At 46.6% G+C, this 19,753-nt stretch overlaps 1 protein-coding gene across 1 annotated transcript in view; it reads left to right on the plus strand.

Moving 5' to 3' along the window:
* The window catches only part of LOC138301046 (caspase-6-like), a 108,249-nt gene extending 93,475 nt beyond the window's left edge, over window positions 1–14,774 (plus strand). Inside the window, exon 8 of the mRNA XM_069241087.1 lies at window positions 11,858–14,774. Within this exon, the coding sequence (XP_069097188.1) occupies window positions 11,858–12,090 (233 nt within the window). The 3' untranslated portion in view covers window positions 12,091–14,774. The remainder of the gene's footprint in view (window positions 1–11,857) is intronic.
* The last annotated feature ends 4,979 nt before the right edge of the window (window positions 14,775–19,753 follow it).

Here is a 19,753-nt window from a genome sequence, read left to right on the forward strand (position 1 = left end):
CTTAAGTGGGTGGCACAACCAGTGCTGCAGGCCCACTAGTAGCATTTAATCTACAGGCCCTAGGCACATATAGTGCACATTACTAGGGACTTATAAATAGATTAAATAGTCCAATTGGGTATGATCCAAGGTTACCATGTTTAAAGGGAGAGAGCATATGCACTTTAGCACTGGTTAGCAGTGGTAAAGTACGCAGAGTCTAAAAGCCAGCAAAAACAGTGTCCAAAAAGTGGAGGGAGGCAGGCAAAAAGTTAGGGGTGACCACCCTAAGGCTGTCAGGTCTAACATGTGTCCCCCCCCCATCTGAAAGTGGGGAGAGCTACCCGACCTCCTGGGAGCTCTCATCACTAAGGCGGAAGTATCTGGAGAGACCATCAGCGTTGGCGTGGTCAAACCCTGGGCGATGCTACACCGTGAAGTCCATCCCCTGTAGAGAAATGGACCACCTCAAGAGTTTCGGATTTTCACCCCTCATCTGCATGAGCCATCTGAGGGGCCTGTGGTCTGTCTGAACCCGGAAGTGAGTCCCAAACAGGTAGGGTCTTAGCTTCTTCAGTGCCCAGACCACAGCAAATGCTTCTTTCTCAATAGCACTCCACCTCTGTTCCCGTGGTAATAGCCTTCTGCTAATAAAGACTACTGGTTGGTCTGAGCCCTCCTCGTTTAGCTGTGCTAGAACAGCCCCTATGCCATGCTCTGAAGCATCTGTCTGCACAATAAATTCCTGGGAGTAGTCAGGGGCCTTGAGCACGGGAGCCGTGCACATGGCTTCCTTCAGAGAATCAAAGGCTTTCTGACAAGTCTCTGTCCAATTCACCAACCTAGGTTGTTTCTTGGAAGTGAGTTCTGTCAAGGGTGACACAACGGTACCATAGCCCTTGACGAACCTGCGGTAGTATCCAGTGAGGCCTAAAAAGGCTCTCACCTCAGTCTGTGTTCTAGGTGGTTGCCAGGCCTTGATAGTTTTAATCTTGGCCTGGAGTGGCTGCACCTTGCCACCACCTACTAGGTGTCCCAAGTACACCACGGAACCCTGCCCAATCTGGCACTTACTAGCCTTGATGGTCAGGCCTGTCTGTCTCAGAGCCTGAAGCACCTCCTTGAGGTGGAGCAGGTGTTCCTCCCAGCTGGAACTGTAGACAGCTATGTCGTCCAGGTAGGCTGCACAGTAGGCATCCTTGCCAGCTAGGACCCCGTTAACCAACTGTTGGAAGGTAGCGGGGGCATTTTTCAACCCAAATGGCATCACCCGGAACTGGTAATGGCCATCAGGGGTGGAAAATGCTGATCTATCTTTAGCCCCCTCAGTCAGGGGATGTGCCAGTACCCTGAAGTAAGATCAAACGTACTCAGGAACTTGGCAGCGCTTAGTCTGTCAACGAGCTCATCAGCTCGGGGGATGGGCTGAGCATCAGTCTGTGTGACTGAGTTGAGACCCCGGTAGTCCACACAGAACCTGAGTTCTGGCTTCGCACCTGGGGCAGTAGCCTTAGGAACCAACAGCACGGGCTGGCCCAGGGACTACTGGATTTCTCAATAACCCCTAAAGTCAACATCTTGGAGACCTCCTCCTTGATGCTGTCCTTCACCTTATCCAATAACCTGTAAATTCTGTTCTTCACATGGGGACTCTCACCTGTGTCAATGTCATGAACACAGAGGTGGGTCAGTCCAGGAGTAAGGGAGAACAGGGAGGAGAACTGCTCTAACAGCTCATAGCAGTCTCCTCTCTGGTTTAGAGCCAGGGAGTCAGAGAGAATGACACCCTCCACTGACCCATCACCTTCTTTGGCAGAGAGGAGGTCGGGAGAGGTTCACTCTCTTCTTTCATGCCCTCATCTGTGACCAGGAGCATACTGACCTCAGACCTCTCAAAGTGAGGTTTGAGCCGGTTGTGATGGAGGACCCTTAGGGGGTGCCAAGGGGTCTTGAGGTCCACTCAGTAAGTGGCCTCCCCTTTACGGTCCTTTGTCTCAAAGGGGCCAGTCCAGCGGTCCTGGAGAGCCCTGGGCTGTACTGGCTCCATCACCCAAACTTTGTCTCCCGGTGGGAACTCAACCAGAGTGGTCTTCCGGTCGTACCACTCCTTCATCACCTCTTGACTGGCCTCAAGGTTATTCTTGGCCTGCTTCCAGAAGTGTTAGGTTTGGTTGCGGAGGGCCAGCATGTAGCTGACCATATCCTGGGAGGTGTCTTGGGAGCTTTCTCCAAGCCCTCTTTGACAATGCTTAGGGGTCCCCTGACAGGGTGACCATAGAGAAGCTCAAAGGGGCTGAACCCCACCCCTTTCTGGGGCACCTCTCTGTAAGCAAACAACAGGCATGGTAAGAGGACGTCCCACTTACGCCTCATGGCTTCAGTCAGGCCACTAATCATGCCCTTAAGGGTCTTGTTGAATCTCTCAACAAGCCCATTGGATTGAGGATGATAAGGGGTGGTAAACCGGTAGGTCACCACACACTCATCCCACATTGACTTCATGTATGCAGACATGAAGTTTGTGCCCCTGTCAGACACAACCTCCTTAGGGAATCCCACACGGGTAAATATTCCCAACAGGGCTCTGGTCACCACTGGTGCAGACACTGTTCTCAGAGGGATTGCCTCTGGATAGCGGGTGGCAGGGTCCAACAAAACCAGGATAAACCTGTTGCCCAAGGCAGTTTTGGGGTCCAAGGGACCAACAATGTTGATGCCCACCCTTTCAAAGGGGGTGCCAACGACTGGGAGCAGGGGAGCCTTAAGCTGTTTCCCTGTCATCCCACTAGCCTGGCAGGTGGGGCAAGCTCTGCAGAAGTTATCTGAGTTTATCCTCATTCTGGGCCAATGAAAGTGGGTGACAAGCCTGTTAAAGGTCTTGTCTTGGCCCAGGTGTCCTGCCAGGGAGATGTCGTGAGCCAGACCCAGTAGGAAGGCCCGGTAACACTGGGGCACCACCATCACACGGGCTGCCCCAGGACCTGGAACCTCAGGCTCACTGTAAAGGAGATCATTCTCCCAGTAAATATGGTGAGTGCCAGAGGCGTCACCTGCCACTTGGGTTGTGGCCTGTCGCCTCAGACCCTCAAGGGTGGGGCATTCCTTCTGCGCCTGGCAGAATTCTGCCCTGGTTGGCCCACCCTCTACTTGCCAGCCAGCAAGTTCAGGTAGGTTACCCAGGTCAGCTATGTCTCCCCAAGTTGGCTCAGGGAACTCCTCCTCCTCAGGGGCCCCGTCCACCACTGTGGGAACATTTGAGGCGGGTTTCCTGTGTCTCTTGCCCTTCCTCTTTGCAGCTGCCTGGGCCATTGTTCCAGGCTCTAGATGCCCTTGACTCCCTTCCCGGGTAGCCATGGACCGTGTCATGCAGACCCACTCAGGCAAACCTAACATCTCCAGGTGGGATCTAAACTCTACCTCTTTCCAAGCAGTATGCTCAAGATCATTGCCTAAAAGACAATCTACAGGCATGGCAGGACTCACAGCTACTTTCAGAGTACCAGAGACCCCCCGACTCAAAGGGAACCAGAGCCACCGGTAGGTGACTCTCACGATTGTCAGCGACTATGACCTGGTGGAATGTATTAGGGACTATCTGCTCTGTTGACACCAGCTGACTCTTGATAGTAGTCATACTGGCTCCTGTGGCACGCAGAGCCTCCACCTTTTGCCCATCAATGGTGACCCACTGCCTATACTTTGAAGTATTTTGGGGCATGTGGGCTTTGGGCACCATTTCTCTTTCTCCCAGGGATACTGGGGAAACCTCTGCCTGCTCCCCAAAGCTATCTGGGTCTGTCTCCCCCCGAGCGTTACACTAGTCAACCCAGGTGTCTGTCCGGTAGTGGACAGTGCTCTCTTGGAACACTGGGAGTCGCCCTTAGAGTGACCATACTGGTAGCCCTCTAAGCATTTGGGGGTGAATTTCCCTGATGATTTATCAAAAGTCCCTGGCTTTTACCCAAACCTGGAAGAGGAATAGTTGCCACCCCCTCCCTGGGAATTCTTTTGGGGGCCTTTTGAGAGTTCCTTATCTGTAAGTTTATCTCCCCCCTCTTTCTTCTGTTGCGAACCCTGACCACCTTTGTGGGTGTCACCTCCAGATACCTTTCTAGACACTCTGGTGCTAACCCAGAGGTCCGCCTCCTCAGCAAGCTTCCTGGGATCAGTCAGCTTACTGTCTACCAGGTGCTGGCGCAACTCTGTAAAAGAAATACTGAACATATGCTCTCTTAGAATCAAGTCATATAACCCTTTGTAATCATCTACTTTGCTGCCCCGCACCCAACTGTTTAGTGCCTTATTGGAGAAATCAAAACAATCAACCCAGGTTTGTGTGGAAAATTTGGTACTGTCCCTAAACCTCTGACGGTATCTCTCAGGGGTTAGTCCAAACTTGGCCAGTAAAGCAGTCTTCATGACAGGATAGTTATAGTGACCATGTGGGTCGAGTGTAAGGAGTGTGTCCCTTCCCTCTGGGGGTACATAAAACCACAAGGCTGCCCCCCATTGCCCTTCAGGAACCCCATGAGCCCTTAGAGCAACTTCATAGGCAGCCAGCCACTTGTCAATATCATCTCCCACCACAAAACTGGGCACCACACTTTTGGGTGTACAAACTTTTTTCTCTCCAACAGGTCCTGTATGTATGCTGCCACCATCACTGCTGGACTCAGACTGCCTCGCCTTGAGATCCAGCTCCTTGAGACTCAGTTCATGAGCCAACAAAAGTTTATTTTCAGCCAAGGCTCTCTCAGCTGCAGCTTCAGCTTGCTTGGCTTCTCTCTCTGCTCTCTTTTTTTCTTGTTGAGCCTCAATTTTCAGTCTTGCCATTTGCAATTGGAACTCCCTCCCCTCTCCCCTTTCCTCTGCGGTCAGGCTTTGATCAGAGACACTGCTCCCTGGTCTGGAAGGGGCACAATTGCAGTGGTGACATTACCCACTGATGGCAAAAAAATCCTCTGGGGGCCATCTTCTGGCTCCTCCTCCTCCTCAGCATCCTCTTCTAAATGGGCTTCTGCCCAGGCCCTCAGCGCCATTTGAAAGTCCTCCTTTCTGGAGGCCCCTTGGGTGGGTACACTCATCTCCCTGCAGAACCTTTTTAGCTGTTTAACAGTATATGTCTCCACCAGGGCTAGGTCAAAATCTCCTGCTTGAGACCCAGCCAGAGACATGTTGAGTGAGGATTTAGGTTTTGAAAATTGTCAGGAAAACGAATTTGCAAAAAGAGATAAAAATCAAGTTGACCTTCAGCTGTGGGTAGGTAGTGAAATACTTAGCTACTGTATGTCACTGCACAAATACAAGTCCTATCCTCACTGCTGATCACCAATGTTAGAAATGGGGTCTCTGGTTGGCAGTCAGGTTACCCCCTATCCAAGCAAGGACCCTCACTCTATTCAGGGTAAGTCACACACAGTCCAAATTATCCTGTGCCCACCCTCTGGTAGCTTGGCACTGAGCAGTCAGACTTAACTTAGAAGGCAATGTGTAAAGTATTTGAGCAATAAATCATACAATAACACAATATAGCACCACAAAAATACACCACACAGTGTTTGGAAAAAATATATAATATTTATCTGGATATTTGCAGGTCAAAACGATAAAAGATGCAATAAGAAATTGTACAGATATCACTGAAAAGTGATATGAAGTGTCTTAAGTCTTTAAAAAGCAAACAAAGTCTCTTTCAAGCACAAAGTACCTGGTTTGGAGTGAAAAATCTCAGCAGAGGGCCGCAGAGGAGGAGGTGCGTGGAAAATGGTGTGTTTCGGTTTTGCCCCTTCACACACGGACTTGCGTTGTTATTTTTCACACGGGGAAGACGTTGCGTTGATTTCCGGCGTGCGGACAGTCTTCTCTGTGGGTCACGGGTTTTTCAGACGCCCCGGGGTCTGTGCGTGGAATCCTGGGCTTGTTGTCTGGCTGCGAGTCGTTCCGGTGGGCTGTGCGTGGAATTTTCTCCCTCACGGCAGGCGCCGCGTCAATTTCCTCTCTGGAAGTCGGGCGGCATTGTCCAGGTGGGCCGTGCGTCGAAGTTCCGGTCGCACCGCAAGCGCCGCATCGATCTTTTCCTTGCGAAGTCGAGCGGCGGCGTCCCGGGTTGACGTGCAGTGAATTTTTCACTGCGGAGCAGGCTGTGTGTCAAATGTTTTGCCGCACAAGGAGTCCAGTTGAAAGAAAGAAGTCTTTTTGATCCTAAGACTTCAGGGAACATGAGGCAAGCTCTATCCAAGCCCTTGGAGAGCACTTCTGCAGCAAGGCAAGAGTTCAGCAAGGGAGCAGGGCAACAGCAAGGCAGCAGTCCTCTGTAGAAAGCAGTCAGGTGAGTCCTTTGGGCATCCAGGCAGTTCTTCTTGGCAGGATGCAGGTTCTGGTTCAGGTTTCTTCTCCAGCAAGTGTCTGAGGTGGTAGGGCAGAGGCCCTGTTTTATACCCAAATGTGCCTTTGAAATGGGGGAGACTTCAAAGAGTGGTTTATAAGTGCACAGGGTCCCCTTTAAGTTCAATCCAGTCTGCCAGGGTCCCAGTAGGGGGTGTGGCAGTCCTTTGTGTGAGAGCAGGCCCTCCGCCCTCCCAGCCCAGGAAGACCCATTCAAAATGCAGATGTATGCAAGTGTGGCTGAGTACCCTGTGTTTGGGGTGTGTCTGAGTGAATGCACAAGGAGCTGTCAACTAAACCCAGCCAGACGTGGATTGTAAGGCACAGAAAGATTTAAGTGCAAAGAAGTGCTTTCTAAAAGTGGCATTTCTAGAATAGTAATATTAAATCCAACTTCACCAGTCAGCAGGATTTTGTATTACCATTCTGGCCATACTAAATATGACCTTCCTACTCCTTTCAGATCAGCAGCTACCACTTCAATAATGTATGAGGGCAGCCCCAATGTTAGCCTACGACGGGAGCAGGCCTCACAGTAGTGTAAAAACGAATTTAGGAGTTTTACACTACCAGGACATGTAAACTACACAAGTACATGTCCTGCCTTTCACCCACACAGCACCCTGCCCTAGGGGTTACCTAGGGCACCCATTAGAGGTGACCTATATGTAGAGAAAGGGGAGGCTTAGGCTTGGCAAGTACTTTTAAATGCCAAGTCGAGGTGACAGTGAAACTGCACACACATGCCTTGCAATGGCAGGCCTGAGACAAGGTAAAGGGGCTACTTATGTGGGTTGCACAACCAGTGCTGCAGGCCCACTAGTAGCATTTAATCCACAGGCCCTAGGCACATATAGTGCACATTACTAGGGACTTATAAGTAGATTGAATAGTCCAATTGGGTATGATCCAAGGTTACCATGTTTAAAGGGAGAGAGCATATGCACTTTAGCACTGGTTAGCAGTGGTAAAGTATGCAGAGTCTAAAAGCCAGCAAAAACAGTGTCCAAAAAGTGGAGGGAGGCAGGCAAAAAGTTAGGGGTGACCACCCTAAGGCTGTCAGGTCTAACAGTAGCCCTGTACCCCTTCCACCTGTCTTGGACAACGCTCACCTAGGTCTCCCGCTACCCCCCTTACTCTGCCCCAGAAACCTCCCCTGCCTATATACATATCTAGGAGGACACCTGCTGCCTTCCCTTGCACTCCCTTCTTCCTCATCTTCTCTCCACGGCATTGCTTTCACTTGCACCGCCATGGACGTGCTCGGCCTGCTTCCCTTCCAACTCATGCCACCCTCCCCCAAGTAATCATCTGTGTTTCCCTGCCCCCACTCCTGTTCTTCCCCACCTTCTCCTATATGCCACCCAAGCCTCTGCCCACCCTGTCCTATTTGGGCTCTGCTTCCCCAGGACTAACTCCTCCTCTTGTTCCATCTCTGCCTGACTCCCTTTTGGCTTCGTATAGCACCCCTTATCTGGCCCTGGTGCAGCAGGTCTACCCTGGTCTTCTCGCTCTTCAGGCGCCAGCCTAGCCATGTTATGCCCTGGGCCCTTGCATGGTCCTCACTCCCTGGAGCACCTTTTACCAGCTACCCTAGCTCCTGCTGCAGGGCCTAAATTACTTCCCCCTCCATTGCGGCCCTCGAGGGCTGGATATGCCTTTGCACCCACCCTTCCCTTCCTTGGTACCCTCAGTGATGTCCCGCTGTCCCACCCCCACCCAGATCGCCTGCCGCTTCTACCCTGTGGCCCCTCCCCTTCCCCTTGCCTTTGGCCCTGGTCGCTCCCACACTCGCAGGCGGCCCCCACCACCGCCCCACTTGACATGCACCTCGTTAGATGAGGCCCTGCTGCACCGCTCACTAACAAATCAAGGTGACCGGCCTCCGCCAGCAGCCTCATGACCTCCTTTACTTTGTCATCTGCCGATGACATCCTTGCGCGCTGCACTGCCTCCTTAATATCTTCTTTGCCCTCTCTGTAGCTCACTAGGCCCTGACTGCCTAGCTAAATGTCCGACTGAAATTCCTACCAGACCAACTAACAGGGCTGCTACCGTGTGTTCCCACACAAAATGGTGGCTAGCCCTGTGAAATGGCTGGCTATATAACCCTTGGGCTACATCCTTTACTGGATGTAGCCTAAACACAGCCCAGTCATCTGGACTGTGCTACCTCCCCCCAATGTCTCCGGGGACAGACAGCCAGTGTTGCCAGATTGGGCTATTTCCTGCACAAATGGGCAAAATATTTTCCATTTGTGTGAGAAAATAGTCAACTGGCGGGTGACTATCTTTTGGGCTTGTGTGAACATGTTGTGAGGATTTTTTTTACCTGGGGCGGCGCCTCCACCTCACACCGCTGCCGAGTCCGACTCGTCACTCACAGTCAGTGCAAGTTCATGCATCATCATGGTCCATGATGCATGCATGAACTTGAACTGACAGAGAGGACGACTCCGACTCCGAGTCTGACTCTGACGACACAGACTCAGTGCGCCTGCGCAGCGTGCCGCCGCTGAGTCTGCCTGTGCGGCAGCACAGCTGTGGTGCCTGACGCAGTGAAGTTGTTGGGGTGGTTGGGGTCACGACTCACATGCGGTGCATCACTCCAATGAGTGACTGAGTCGAGTGAGTCGTTGTGTCCTGTGGTGGAAATTGATTTTGACTTGTTGTTGGGGCAGAAGGCGGTCAATCTAGTAGCACGCAAAAGTACTACCAATTGACGGTCCTGTCAAAATTTATTGGCCTGCCCCTGCAGCTGTATTTAAAATGCTGCGTGGGTGGGCGCGAGTGCACACTGACTGCGTATGTGGTGGTGTCTGGTGTGTGTGTGTGTGTTTGGGTGGGCCCTCCTCTTTCTCACTCACTCTTCTCTGCGTGGGCCCCGCCGCAAGCCTCAGCCTGCACATGTGTGGTGGTGTGCCCACCTGGACCAGTCTCTTCGGTTGTGCACTCGGACCCCGAATTAATGCCAGCCCCAGAGTGAGAGATTGGGGCATGGGAGAGTGGAGACACCCCTCTGGCCTCTTCCTGTTGTTTAGGCGCTACCTATGGCCCCTCCCTAAACTGACGTGTGGCCGGTTGGTGCGCAGCTGCAAAAGACAGGGTAAGTGTGCTTCAATTGGTGACTTGCGAGTAGATGTATTCCTTATTTTTAATATTCAGGGGCTAATTGTGGATTGAGAGTGCAGTGGATCTAAAGCATGACAGGATTGAATAAGAGTGAGTGGCATCCAGGGTGGCATTGCCAGTACTTAATTTGTAAATAAAAACGTGCTGGTATCCAAAGCTCTCCTCTTAAACACGTGGCTGCTGCAATTAAATGTGCAAACATGGAATACTAAGGCAGAGTAATCCTGAGGCCATGTCTGGCCTCTTTAATCCATTTTAAGCCAGTCCCTGACATTTCACCACACTCCTGCAGCTTTCTGCTCTCTCCCTTTCTGACACTTTTTTCATTTTTTCCTTCCTTTGTCTATCCTATATGTGTCTTTTGCTCGCAGTAAATGCTTCAGGCAGAAAAAAAGAGTGCCGGACCTCAGAAAACAACAAGCACAAATTAAGCACTGGATGGAATCACATGAAGGTTGATGTTGACAAAGAGTTATTGTTTTTGACTCGTAATGCAAGGGGGTTACCAGCTGAGTTGTGCAGTGTGTGCTTTGCAGGACAGTTAAATAAAAATAAATCATTCCGTTTGGGTATTACTTAAACCATTTTAACTGAAACCTTTTTTCACATTTGGTAGCAGTCCATCTTATACTGCCTGTAATGCAAGTTTAACCTAATGGCTTACATTTGCACAACACATAATTCTCCATTGCACCAATGAAGATTTCTTTCTGTAGCTTTTTGGTTACAGACAGACCTTTCAGTGCATTAACTAATAGAGGTTTCATAATATACAGTGATTAACTTAACTTTTCTATTTTTTCGTTGAAGGCATGAGTTATTATGTATGTAGCTACCTGAAAGAGAATATTTTGTTTTTTTTAGCCACACATTTAACCCTGCCGCATTGCATGTAGCGTCATTGTTCCCATACTTTTTTAATGCACTTTGAGCTGTGTGGTCAGCTGATTTATTCATTTATTTCAATCCGGTTGCATGCAGTGCAAGCACAAATGTGGTCTGATTGGCTGAGCTAAACGAAATGAGGATACATGGTCAGTGCTTAGCCTCACTGAATGGATCTGTTTGTGATCTTAGTGCCTAAATTATTTACATCACTTGTCATGCTGTGCTCAGCATAGCCATTGCTTGTATTGGGCACAAAACACTAGCATTTACCAATAATTTAAGTTCACAGAGTTTTGGTCACTGTATTCTGGCCTCTGGTAGGAATTTGCAAAAGGGTGTCTATCTCCGCACACAAACAGCCTTTTCCACTTCACACAAGGATGTATTTTTCTGCAGGGCCCTGTTGACATCCAGCGTAGAGGTAGCCCGCTAATACAAGTGTAGGGGTTGTGCCTGAGTACGTCTGAAGGAGGCAGGAAATGAGTGAAATGCTGGTCTGCTGCCCATTTAATGAAAAATCCAGAAAGTAGAACAGAATACAGATACACACTGGGAATGCTATATGACCATTTGCATTTCACCTTTAACTACTGGGTGCATCTGAAGAGCAGTGAAAAGAACACAGGTTGTGTTTTGAATCCATTTGGTGGGCCTGTTGATTATCATAGGTTAATGATGGCGCTAGTGTAGCAAATGTTATCTTTGCATGTTGATACTGACATTATATTGGGATTAACAGGACTTGAACTGTAAAATGCAAAGGGAAAACAGGATTGGGTCTGCTTTCCACAAGCTTGAGTTTGGCATGAAAAGTTGAGTAAATATGAGGGGTAGTCCATTACGATATATTACTTTTTGCTGTTATCAGTGAGTTGTTCTTGCTTTATTATAAAATCACCTTGAAAGCTAGAGCATACCTCTTATTTAACTTTGAATACAAGGGAGTAGCCATCCCTTGGCTCATTCTCCATTTCAAAACATGACAAATCCAAAGAGTCATTTGTTTGCCCTGAAACAAATTACTTGCCCCAGCGCAGAGTCAACGCCTCTTTGTATCTCCATTGAATTCACTGGTGTTGTACCCCAAAATAAGTGGGACACCCTTAGACACTTAAAGTAGAGGTCTCCTACAATACCCATTGGCAATTCTAGATAGTATTTTTGATTGCTTTGCACATAATTATCAGTGAACTAGGGCCAATGATTGCAATTTCTTTTGCAGTTTCACATATTTGCTAACAATAGAAATTTGATTTATGCTTTAAAATGTTTGCTTCAGCCTACGATTGCATTATTTCAGTATTATTCAGGCAGATTATCTATTTACTAAAAACGTCAGCTGACATAATTACAGGATTCCTACAACAGAATCTGGGAATATTGATTATTACTTCTTTTGAAACTGGCATTGGTAAAGCATTACACCACTTCTTAGCACCTCTCTGTAACCCTCTTATTTTATGTTTTCTTCCAGGATACTTCGCAGTTCGTAACGCACGTAAAGGCTCTTGGTTCATTCAAGATCTGTGTGACACACTGCAAAAATATGGCTCCTCCCTAGAAATGCTTGAAATACTGACCTTGGTGAACCGGAAGGTGTCTGTCCGTCGAGTGCATGCACCAGATGACATTGAGATAAACGGAAAGAAGCAGATGCCCTGCTTTGCGTCCATGCTCACTAAAAAGCTGTACTTGCGTCCAAAATAAAAGTTAGGATGGGTTCTGTGCCTTGTTGGTACTTGTTGTCCTGCGTGGAAAAACTGAAGAAATATTTTGCTTTTAGTAATAGTTTTCTTTTTCATTACATCCACTTAGTTTGACTTCTCACACTCGACTGGACTAAAGGGCATGATTATTGTATTGAGGGTTCTAGATGCTAGGAATTGTTAAGACCGACAGGGAGTTAGGTAGTCATTTTTGCTAACCAGACTTTTTTGACATGTTGACCAGGGCTGAAATCTGAGAATTCCATAATATTGAAAATTTTATACCATAGAATTTTATACTGTTGGTCTTCCACTATGCCGCTTGCAATGCAGACATTTCCATTACTTCTTTTTTTAAACTTTCTTTAAATGACACCTGTTCTTGTTGACACATATCTGTTTGAGGATGATGCTTTTAAACTTTGGAATCTCTCAAGGAGCTATAACACAAGAATCTGAATATAGCAAATCTCTGTGGCATGATCCTCCGGGGCTAGGAACATTCGCTCTGCTTCAGACCATGTAGCCGATTAGGTTCAGAACAAAAGTATAAACTGAAGTACAATAGACTGAGTTTCTGTACTAATAACAATGCACTGTACAATTTCATTCAATGTCTACGCTGACAAGCTGCCTACTGGTTATTTTCCTTCTCTACCATTTCAGGGAGACTTGTGTAAATTGTTGTATTTTGGTGAAATTATCCATTTTGTATCCTACAACTGACTCCCCTTTAGCGGCTATTTGAGGATTAAGGAAAAATTATATGTAGCCTGTTTTCTAGTCGAAATTTATGTTTTTATAAATGAAATTGTCCTACTAAATATATTTTTATTTTTATGTATGGCATTAGCTAAGATCTTTTGATTTTACTAAAATTCTATGCATAATCTACTTCCTTATAGGGGCTGTCAGCCATACTTTTTCATCCATTGGTGTGTTATTGTGTCATTCATATTTTTCTTCCACCCACTACAATATACAGCATGGTGCAGTGGGTCAGCTGACTTCAGCCATTGGCTAAATGCGCTGTGCGTGACAGCATTCTGCTCTTCATAAGGAGCAGATGCTACGGATCAACACACTAAGTATTCCCTTCGGTGCTAGATAATTGGCACTGGGTGCCTTTTGGAGACTAAAACAATATTTTTGCTTTACCCACTATTTTTTTTAGATTCGAGCTGCCCAGTAGCTTCCTCAAAATAAAGTTTTGCAAAAAACAAGAAAAAACAAACAATCCTTAACAAAGCTAAAAAGGCTGGTAGCCTACACCTGATCTATTGGCTTTTCCAATGCTTGTGTTGAGCATAGCAAATGATTTTATGAATTTTATGAAGAGTAAAACAAGGGGGAAAACCTTTGGCGGTGAAGTCTGCAAGTACAGAAACCCCTCCCATTAGAGTATCCATGCCACACAGCCCTAGTCTGATTGTCGGCTTTATAAGGATATTCACTTGAAATATTTCTTTTCACTTTTATCATGCCAAAAGTCTCATCTTTTTAAAAACACTAACGTCATGTTTTTGCCTAATAATCGTTTTCTCTTTTCTTATTTATTCAGGTTGTCTAACTCTACTTTTACCTTCCCAGAAGAACAAATAAGGTCCCATGAAAATGTATATGCACTCCTTTTAAACATTAATGAATGGGGGTACATTCTGGATGCCACTGACAGGGCCTTAGACAGGTAATTCCCACGTTTCCCTCCCTACACATTATTGTGTTTATCTGATTCCCTGACCCATCCTCTAAAATCTTTGCAGGGCCGGCAAAAGGCTATTGCCCTAGGCGCAGCCCGCCAGGCTATTCTCGCCCAGTGGGGCACAGACAGGGTTCCAAACCACATGCCATGACTACCTAAGCTGTGGCATATACTGGCCATGCAGAAACTGCAGCTACTGATTTCAAACTAGAGAATTACTGTGAACTGTGGGTACTCTTTATAAATATTCTGTCTACAGAGTTCAACAAACTGACTTGCCCCAAATACCTTGTACTAAAGCACCTGATTCCGGATTCCAGGGACACTGCTGTCAATGTAACTGGCCACCCACAGGCAGGTGGGAAACCGTGGGCACAAGAGACCGGCAGAGGTGCTAAGAAAGAACTGCAAAGAGATTGATGTCTAATCTCTATACAGAACGCGTGAACAAAAGGGGAGGGATGGCGACATTTGGGGGTTGGTTTTGTTTTATTCTCATGTCTCATCTAAGAGATTCCAGGCTCCAAGCTATAGGCGGAAAGCTGTGTACTTTATATGTGGCTCTATGTTTATAGGCTAATAAAATAATTGATCCATAATCATTAACGGAAAGCCTGCCACCTGAAAGAAGGGAAGTGGTCTCTTTTGTTTTGTGCCGTAGGATTCTAACGAGAATATATTGTGTTTAAAGATGTGCCTTACAAGCTTTTGTGTACATTATCATAATATTGTGATTAATACGGAATCCACAGGAGTGAGTTACGATTGGGATTGTGGCACCTGGGCACCGGAAAGCCCGATTGCTGTGCTGCTGTTACCATGGCGGAATATTTGTAGTGTTAGAGCCCATCAGTCAAAAACGAGATTGTTGTTTTTTCATTGTTGTGGCTAAATGGGCTTTTGGACTAAGCAACTCTCAGACTATTGACATCCAGATCCACTGACTTTTTAATAAACAGATTTTTTTAGAATACTTTTTCCTATCCGCTAAACGTGATTTATTTCACACCAGTCTCATTTATCGCTTGTGATCATTCATTCCCATTTCTGATAATATATAAGCCCCTATTGTTGATGGGCTCTTTTGTACAATCCCTGTGATATGACATTCTAAGTCCACAGCACTTTCATAACTACTTTGGGAATCAAATTGCATACTGAAAGCAAAAACTGAAACACATATATAGGGTTATATTTATCTTTGAGGTATATCTCTAACCACAGATTCCTCACCTCGTGAATATCACCAGGTGCCAGACTGGGTTCAGAAGATTTGTTTTTAGCATAACCCTGTGCACCACTAGGTGGCGTCATGTGATTCCTCATCAGCTCCACTCCAAACCAGAAGTGATGACTGGAACAATACATAGGTGCCAACCATGCGCGTTGATGTTAGTTCATTTCTTTCCATGGCTTTTTATTGTGGCTCTGGAGCTAGATCCTTTTCATCATCAGTTGACGAGCTTTTTTTAAAAAAAAGAAATGTTTCAGTGTGCAAGGGGATGCCATCTCCCAAGACCAAAAGAATTAAATATTTTAGAGACTGGTGCAAATAAATATCTGTGTCAGTTCCCTAAGAGGTATGTCTCTGGTGTCTAGGATTGGGCCACTACTCAAAGTCATGCAGGGAGTGTGCCCATATCAATGTGAAGGCAACCCAGGATCACATGGTCAAGTTGTACATGACTAAGCATTTCCAGAAGTCACGTAAAGGAAACTTATCCTCGAAGTCCAGGACTAGGATCCAGTCCAATCCCAAGGGTTGGTCCCACAACAGATCTTCCTCATACTCTAAATATTTGGATAAGTCCAGGTCAAAAAAAGCACAAGAAGGCCAAGCACACCTTGTCCCAACCTCACCACTTTCATCTTGGAGAAGCAGAAGGACATCAAAGTTCTCTGCAGTTTCTTTCCCAGTCCACTACTGAGGAACTGATTCCACAACTGTTTCCCATGTAACCTGAGTTTCCGGGTCCATCGGCAATGTCACAACAGATTGCGACATTTAAAGGTGCCCTGGTTCATTTCTTTGGCAACTTACCAGTTCCCTGTAGGGCACTTTCAGGCCCTAGGTATCTATGGTGGCCTCCAGCTGGGATACCAACAGCAGGTCCACCCTCACTAGCAGTTATGCCTTCTGAACCATCTTCAGGTTTAACACCAAAACTAGAGAACATTCCTCACCTCGTCGTACCACAATCCACACTGGTTCCTGCCATATTGACTCCGGAGTAGGACATCAAGTCCATAAATCAGTCTGATAGGAACAAATCCATCTAAACTTTATATAAAGTTACATTTTAGTTCAGTGCCTACACCCCTCTGACGCCAATCCCTTTATGCTCAGATATGATGATTGGTGTTTTCCTGTAAAGTCCGTGTCTTTAGCAATGGTCACTGGAAGGGCGGCTGAGGTGTTATACCTGCAACTTCCTGCAATTGAAGTAATAACAAACATCCTTACTGAAGTGTTGCAATCATGGCAATCCTCATCACTGCCTCTGCTTCCTTTTAATGAGACATTCACTGATAACCTCATGGGCTCTTGGGTGAAACCTTGCTCTCACTCTTAAACCAACAGACAAGTGGCATGTCACCACAGACCGGCTTCAGGCAATCCAGCCTTTTTAACCCACCATTCTATTCCAGAAGGCCAGGTGATCCAGGCCTAAACAAGCAGGATAAGCCCAAACACATTCCCAATGACCCCACCAGATAGGGAGTTCAAGAGTATGAAGGATTCCAGGAAGAGAATATTCTCTTCTGCCATACTTGGCCTGAGGTCTGTCAGTGCTAGCTGTTTGCTGAGGCACTACTCCTAGACCTAATAGGATACTGTGCCCAAAACTGTTCTGGCAGACCCAGAAGAATTGCAGGCAAATATATCATAGACCAGTCAGGATAAATAGAATGTGTAAAAATATGTTTTCACTTTATACTAGACACAACTGACTGCCTAGTGTGGTGCTGACGTATGACACGTGGATGAGATCTACTCAGATGATGTTCAAGCATCACTTATGGATATGTCTTTAAGAGGACTTGCCTCTTTGATGAGAAAGCTCACTCCACCCTGGATCGCTTTAAATATAGTAGAGCAACTACATCCTCCCTCGGCCCTGTTATGCCCGCAAGACAATACCCACAAGAATTTCACCTCTTTCGAGGCATTGCTAGGGGTTTTGTGTTGAGACAATAATAAGATCCCCCACAGCAACACCAGGTACCCCACTCCTTTTGAGGCTGTGGCATAAGGTCCAGCAGGGAATTTCCAGGTCACATCCCCTCCAGCAGGCACCTCAAAGCTGCTTTACTTTGCCAATAGCGGCACACTATGGGAGGCACGATCACTCATTTTCTCCACGGATGGAAAGTAATAATTTCTGACAAGTGGGTCCTACAGTTAGTCCACAAAGATTACACCCTGCCATTCCTTTCCATCCTGATTTCTATTCCATCCTCATCAGAGCAGTTCTTGGACGACCATTTGTGCATTTTGCTGCAGGAAGTCCGTGTTGTTTTAGCTAGAGGAGCCATAGAGAGGATTCCGTCCTTAGAAATCGGAACTGGCTGTTATTCCCCCTATTTCACCCATCTTAAATTTATGCACTCTCAACTTTTTCCTGCAGAAGGACAAATTTAAGATGCTGTCCTGTTCTCTCCATGACTAGTTTCTGCCCTGTACCTAGGAGACTGGATAGGGGTGTTGGACATGCAGAAACACTTATTTCAATGTTCCCTTTCCGCAGACCTCCAGGCCCTGTGTGCAGTTCAATGTGGGCCACAAGCTACATCCATAGTTGCTGCAAGACATCTTCCATCAGTGGGGGGATCTCTTTGCCACCGCCAAGAACTCAGTGTCAAAACCTTGGCACGTTGGAATTCCTGAAACAGCTCCCTCATGGAGACACATTCTGCCAAGAGTGGAGCACTGGCTTCTGGATGAATTTTTGCTGCTGCCTCTTCTGTCCCAAGTCTGAAGAAGGTTGGGAAAAGCCTAGCCCAAGTCACCGTAGTGGCTCCAGATTGGTTTAGAAGCATATGGTACCTGTAAGTTCTGGGCATGAACTCAGATGAAGCTGCTGCTTCAAGCGAATATTTTGCACAGGTGCAGGGCACAGTCTTGCACCAAGGCATGTGCAATCTACATCTCCATGTGTGGAGATTGAGTGTCAGCAGTTGACTGCTTTTAATCTCTCTTCCAAGATAGTGGATGTTATCAAAGCAGCGAGGCATCTTTCCCCTAAATCAGCATACGCAAGACAGTGGGACAAGTTTGTGACCTGGTGTAGTACCCATGATGTAGACCCATTGCAGGGCAAACTGTCAAATCTGCTACATTGTGTTTTGTCTTTGGCCCAGCAAGGACTTGTAGTGGCACCGATAAAGGTTATATGCCACCTCTATTGGCTTTTCTGCCATTGCAAGACCAACAATCCCTCTTAAGTTCACCTATTGTGATGTGTTTTCTTAAAGCTACAGTCCATTTATTTCCCCTGAAACCTTTTCGGATGCTACAGTGTGACCTTAACTTGATCCTTACATTTCTGATGTACACCTATTTGTAACTGCTGAATGGCAGTGGCCTTTGTTTCTGGCCTCAGAAAACCTTTTCTCATTGAAATAATATTAGCCCGTTTTTTGAGAGAGTTTCAGGCTCTGTCTGTTCAGCCGCCTTACTCCACTTTCTTTCCAGACAAGCTGGTGCTCAGGACCAAGGCTGCCTGTCTTCCGAAGGTTGTAACGCTTTTCCACCTCAGCCAATCCAGCACTCTTCCAATGTTCTTTGTCCAATCTATCCCTCAAAAGTGGAAGAGACTCCATATCCTGGACCCTAAGTGAGTGCTTAGCTACTACATAGATCGTACAAAGATCACAGACTAGATGAGTAGCTGTTTGTGGAGTTCTCTGGGGCAATGAAAGGTATAGCAGTGCTGAAGTAGAATTTATCCAGACTGATAGTTCTCTGTATTAAGATTAGCAATGTCATATCAAAGAAACATCCACAGGAAGGGTTGATGGCCCATTTCGTCAAGGCTGCCACCACTGCAATGGCATGTGGAATAACCATCCTGTACATCTGTCAGGCTGCAAAATTGGTATTGTTGTGTAGCCATTTTAGTTATAGCTCCATGCACGTTATTTTAACACACTAGGCCCTGGGCACTTTAACCTAGATATATTTTATTCAGCTTTGTATTATTATTGTTACAATAACCATTTTTACGGTCTTGTTTTATTTCCATCTATCGAACTGTTTTTGCCTAGGTCAGCCCTCTGTTCTCAAACAAGACATTATTGATCACTCTGTGCTTCTTCCAAGGCTACAGCACAGTACATTGCCGGTGAATGTGGTAGAAGTTTAGTCTCCAACATTCGTAGAAAATACACATCCTTATGTAGGGACACTTTCTCAGAATATCAGCTGTGTTATTATAAAACCACTTCCTTGTCTCTTACACATTAGAGGCAGATTCCAACCAGGGAACCTCAACTGTATGCTGATTGCCAAATGCTTCGCTACAGATGCTAACGCAGACCACAGGCCTTTGCTCAGGTATGGGGGTTGATGTCTTCCCAGGGGAACATAAAGGGTAGAATTAGTGCTTAACATGCTGTGCTCTATCCTAGCCATCGAAAATAAGGACAATATGATAGCGTTGTTTTTATGCTTCACTCTTCTCGTCACAATTCTAATGCTGTCATGTTGTGTCGTCCTAGTTATTGCAGCTCACGCTTTGCTATCTAAGATGCAGTTGTTTTATTAAACTCATTATTATTGAAATATATACTGCTTCTGTTTGTCATTTATATATGAGACTGAATTGTAAGTGAGAGAACCAGATGAGACCTGAGTGTCCACGACTTCCCTTAGAAGCCAAGTATGTCATGCACTCTGCTGCCCAATCATCCCCATCCTTTGGTGGGGATGAGGCACTGCTAGTTAGCCGGAGCAAAACCC

Source organism: Pleurodeles waltl, chromosome 1_2 (assembly GCF_031143425.1).
Source record: "Pleurodeles waltl isolate 20211129_DDA chromosome 1_2, aPleWal1.hap1.20221129, whole genome shotgun sequence".
Lineage (NCBI taxonomy): Eukaryota > Metazoa > Chordata > Amphibia > Caudata > Salamandridae > Pleurodeles > Pleurodeles waltl.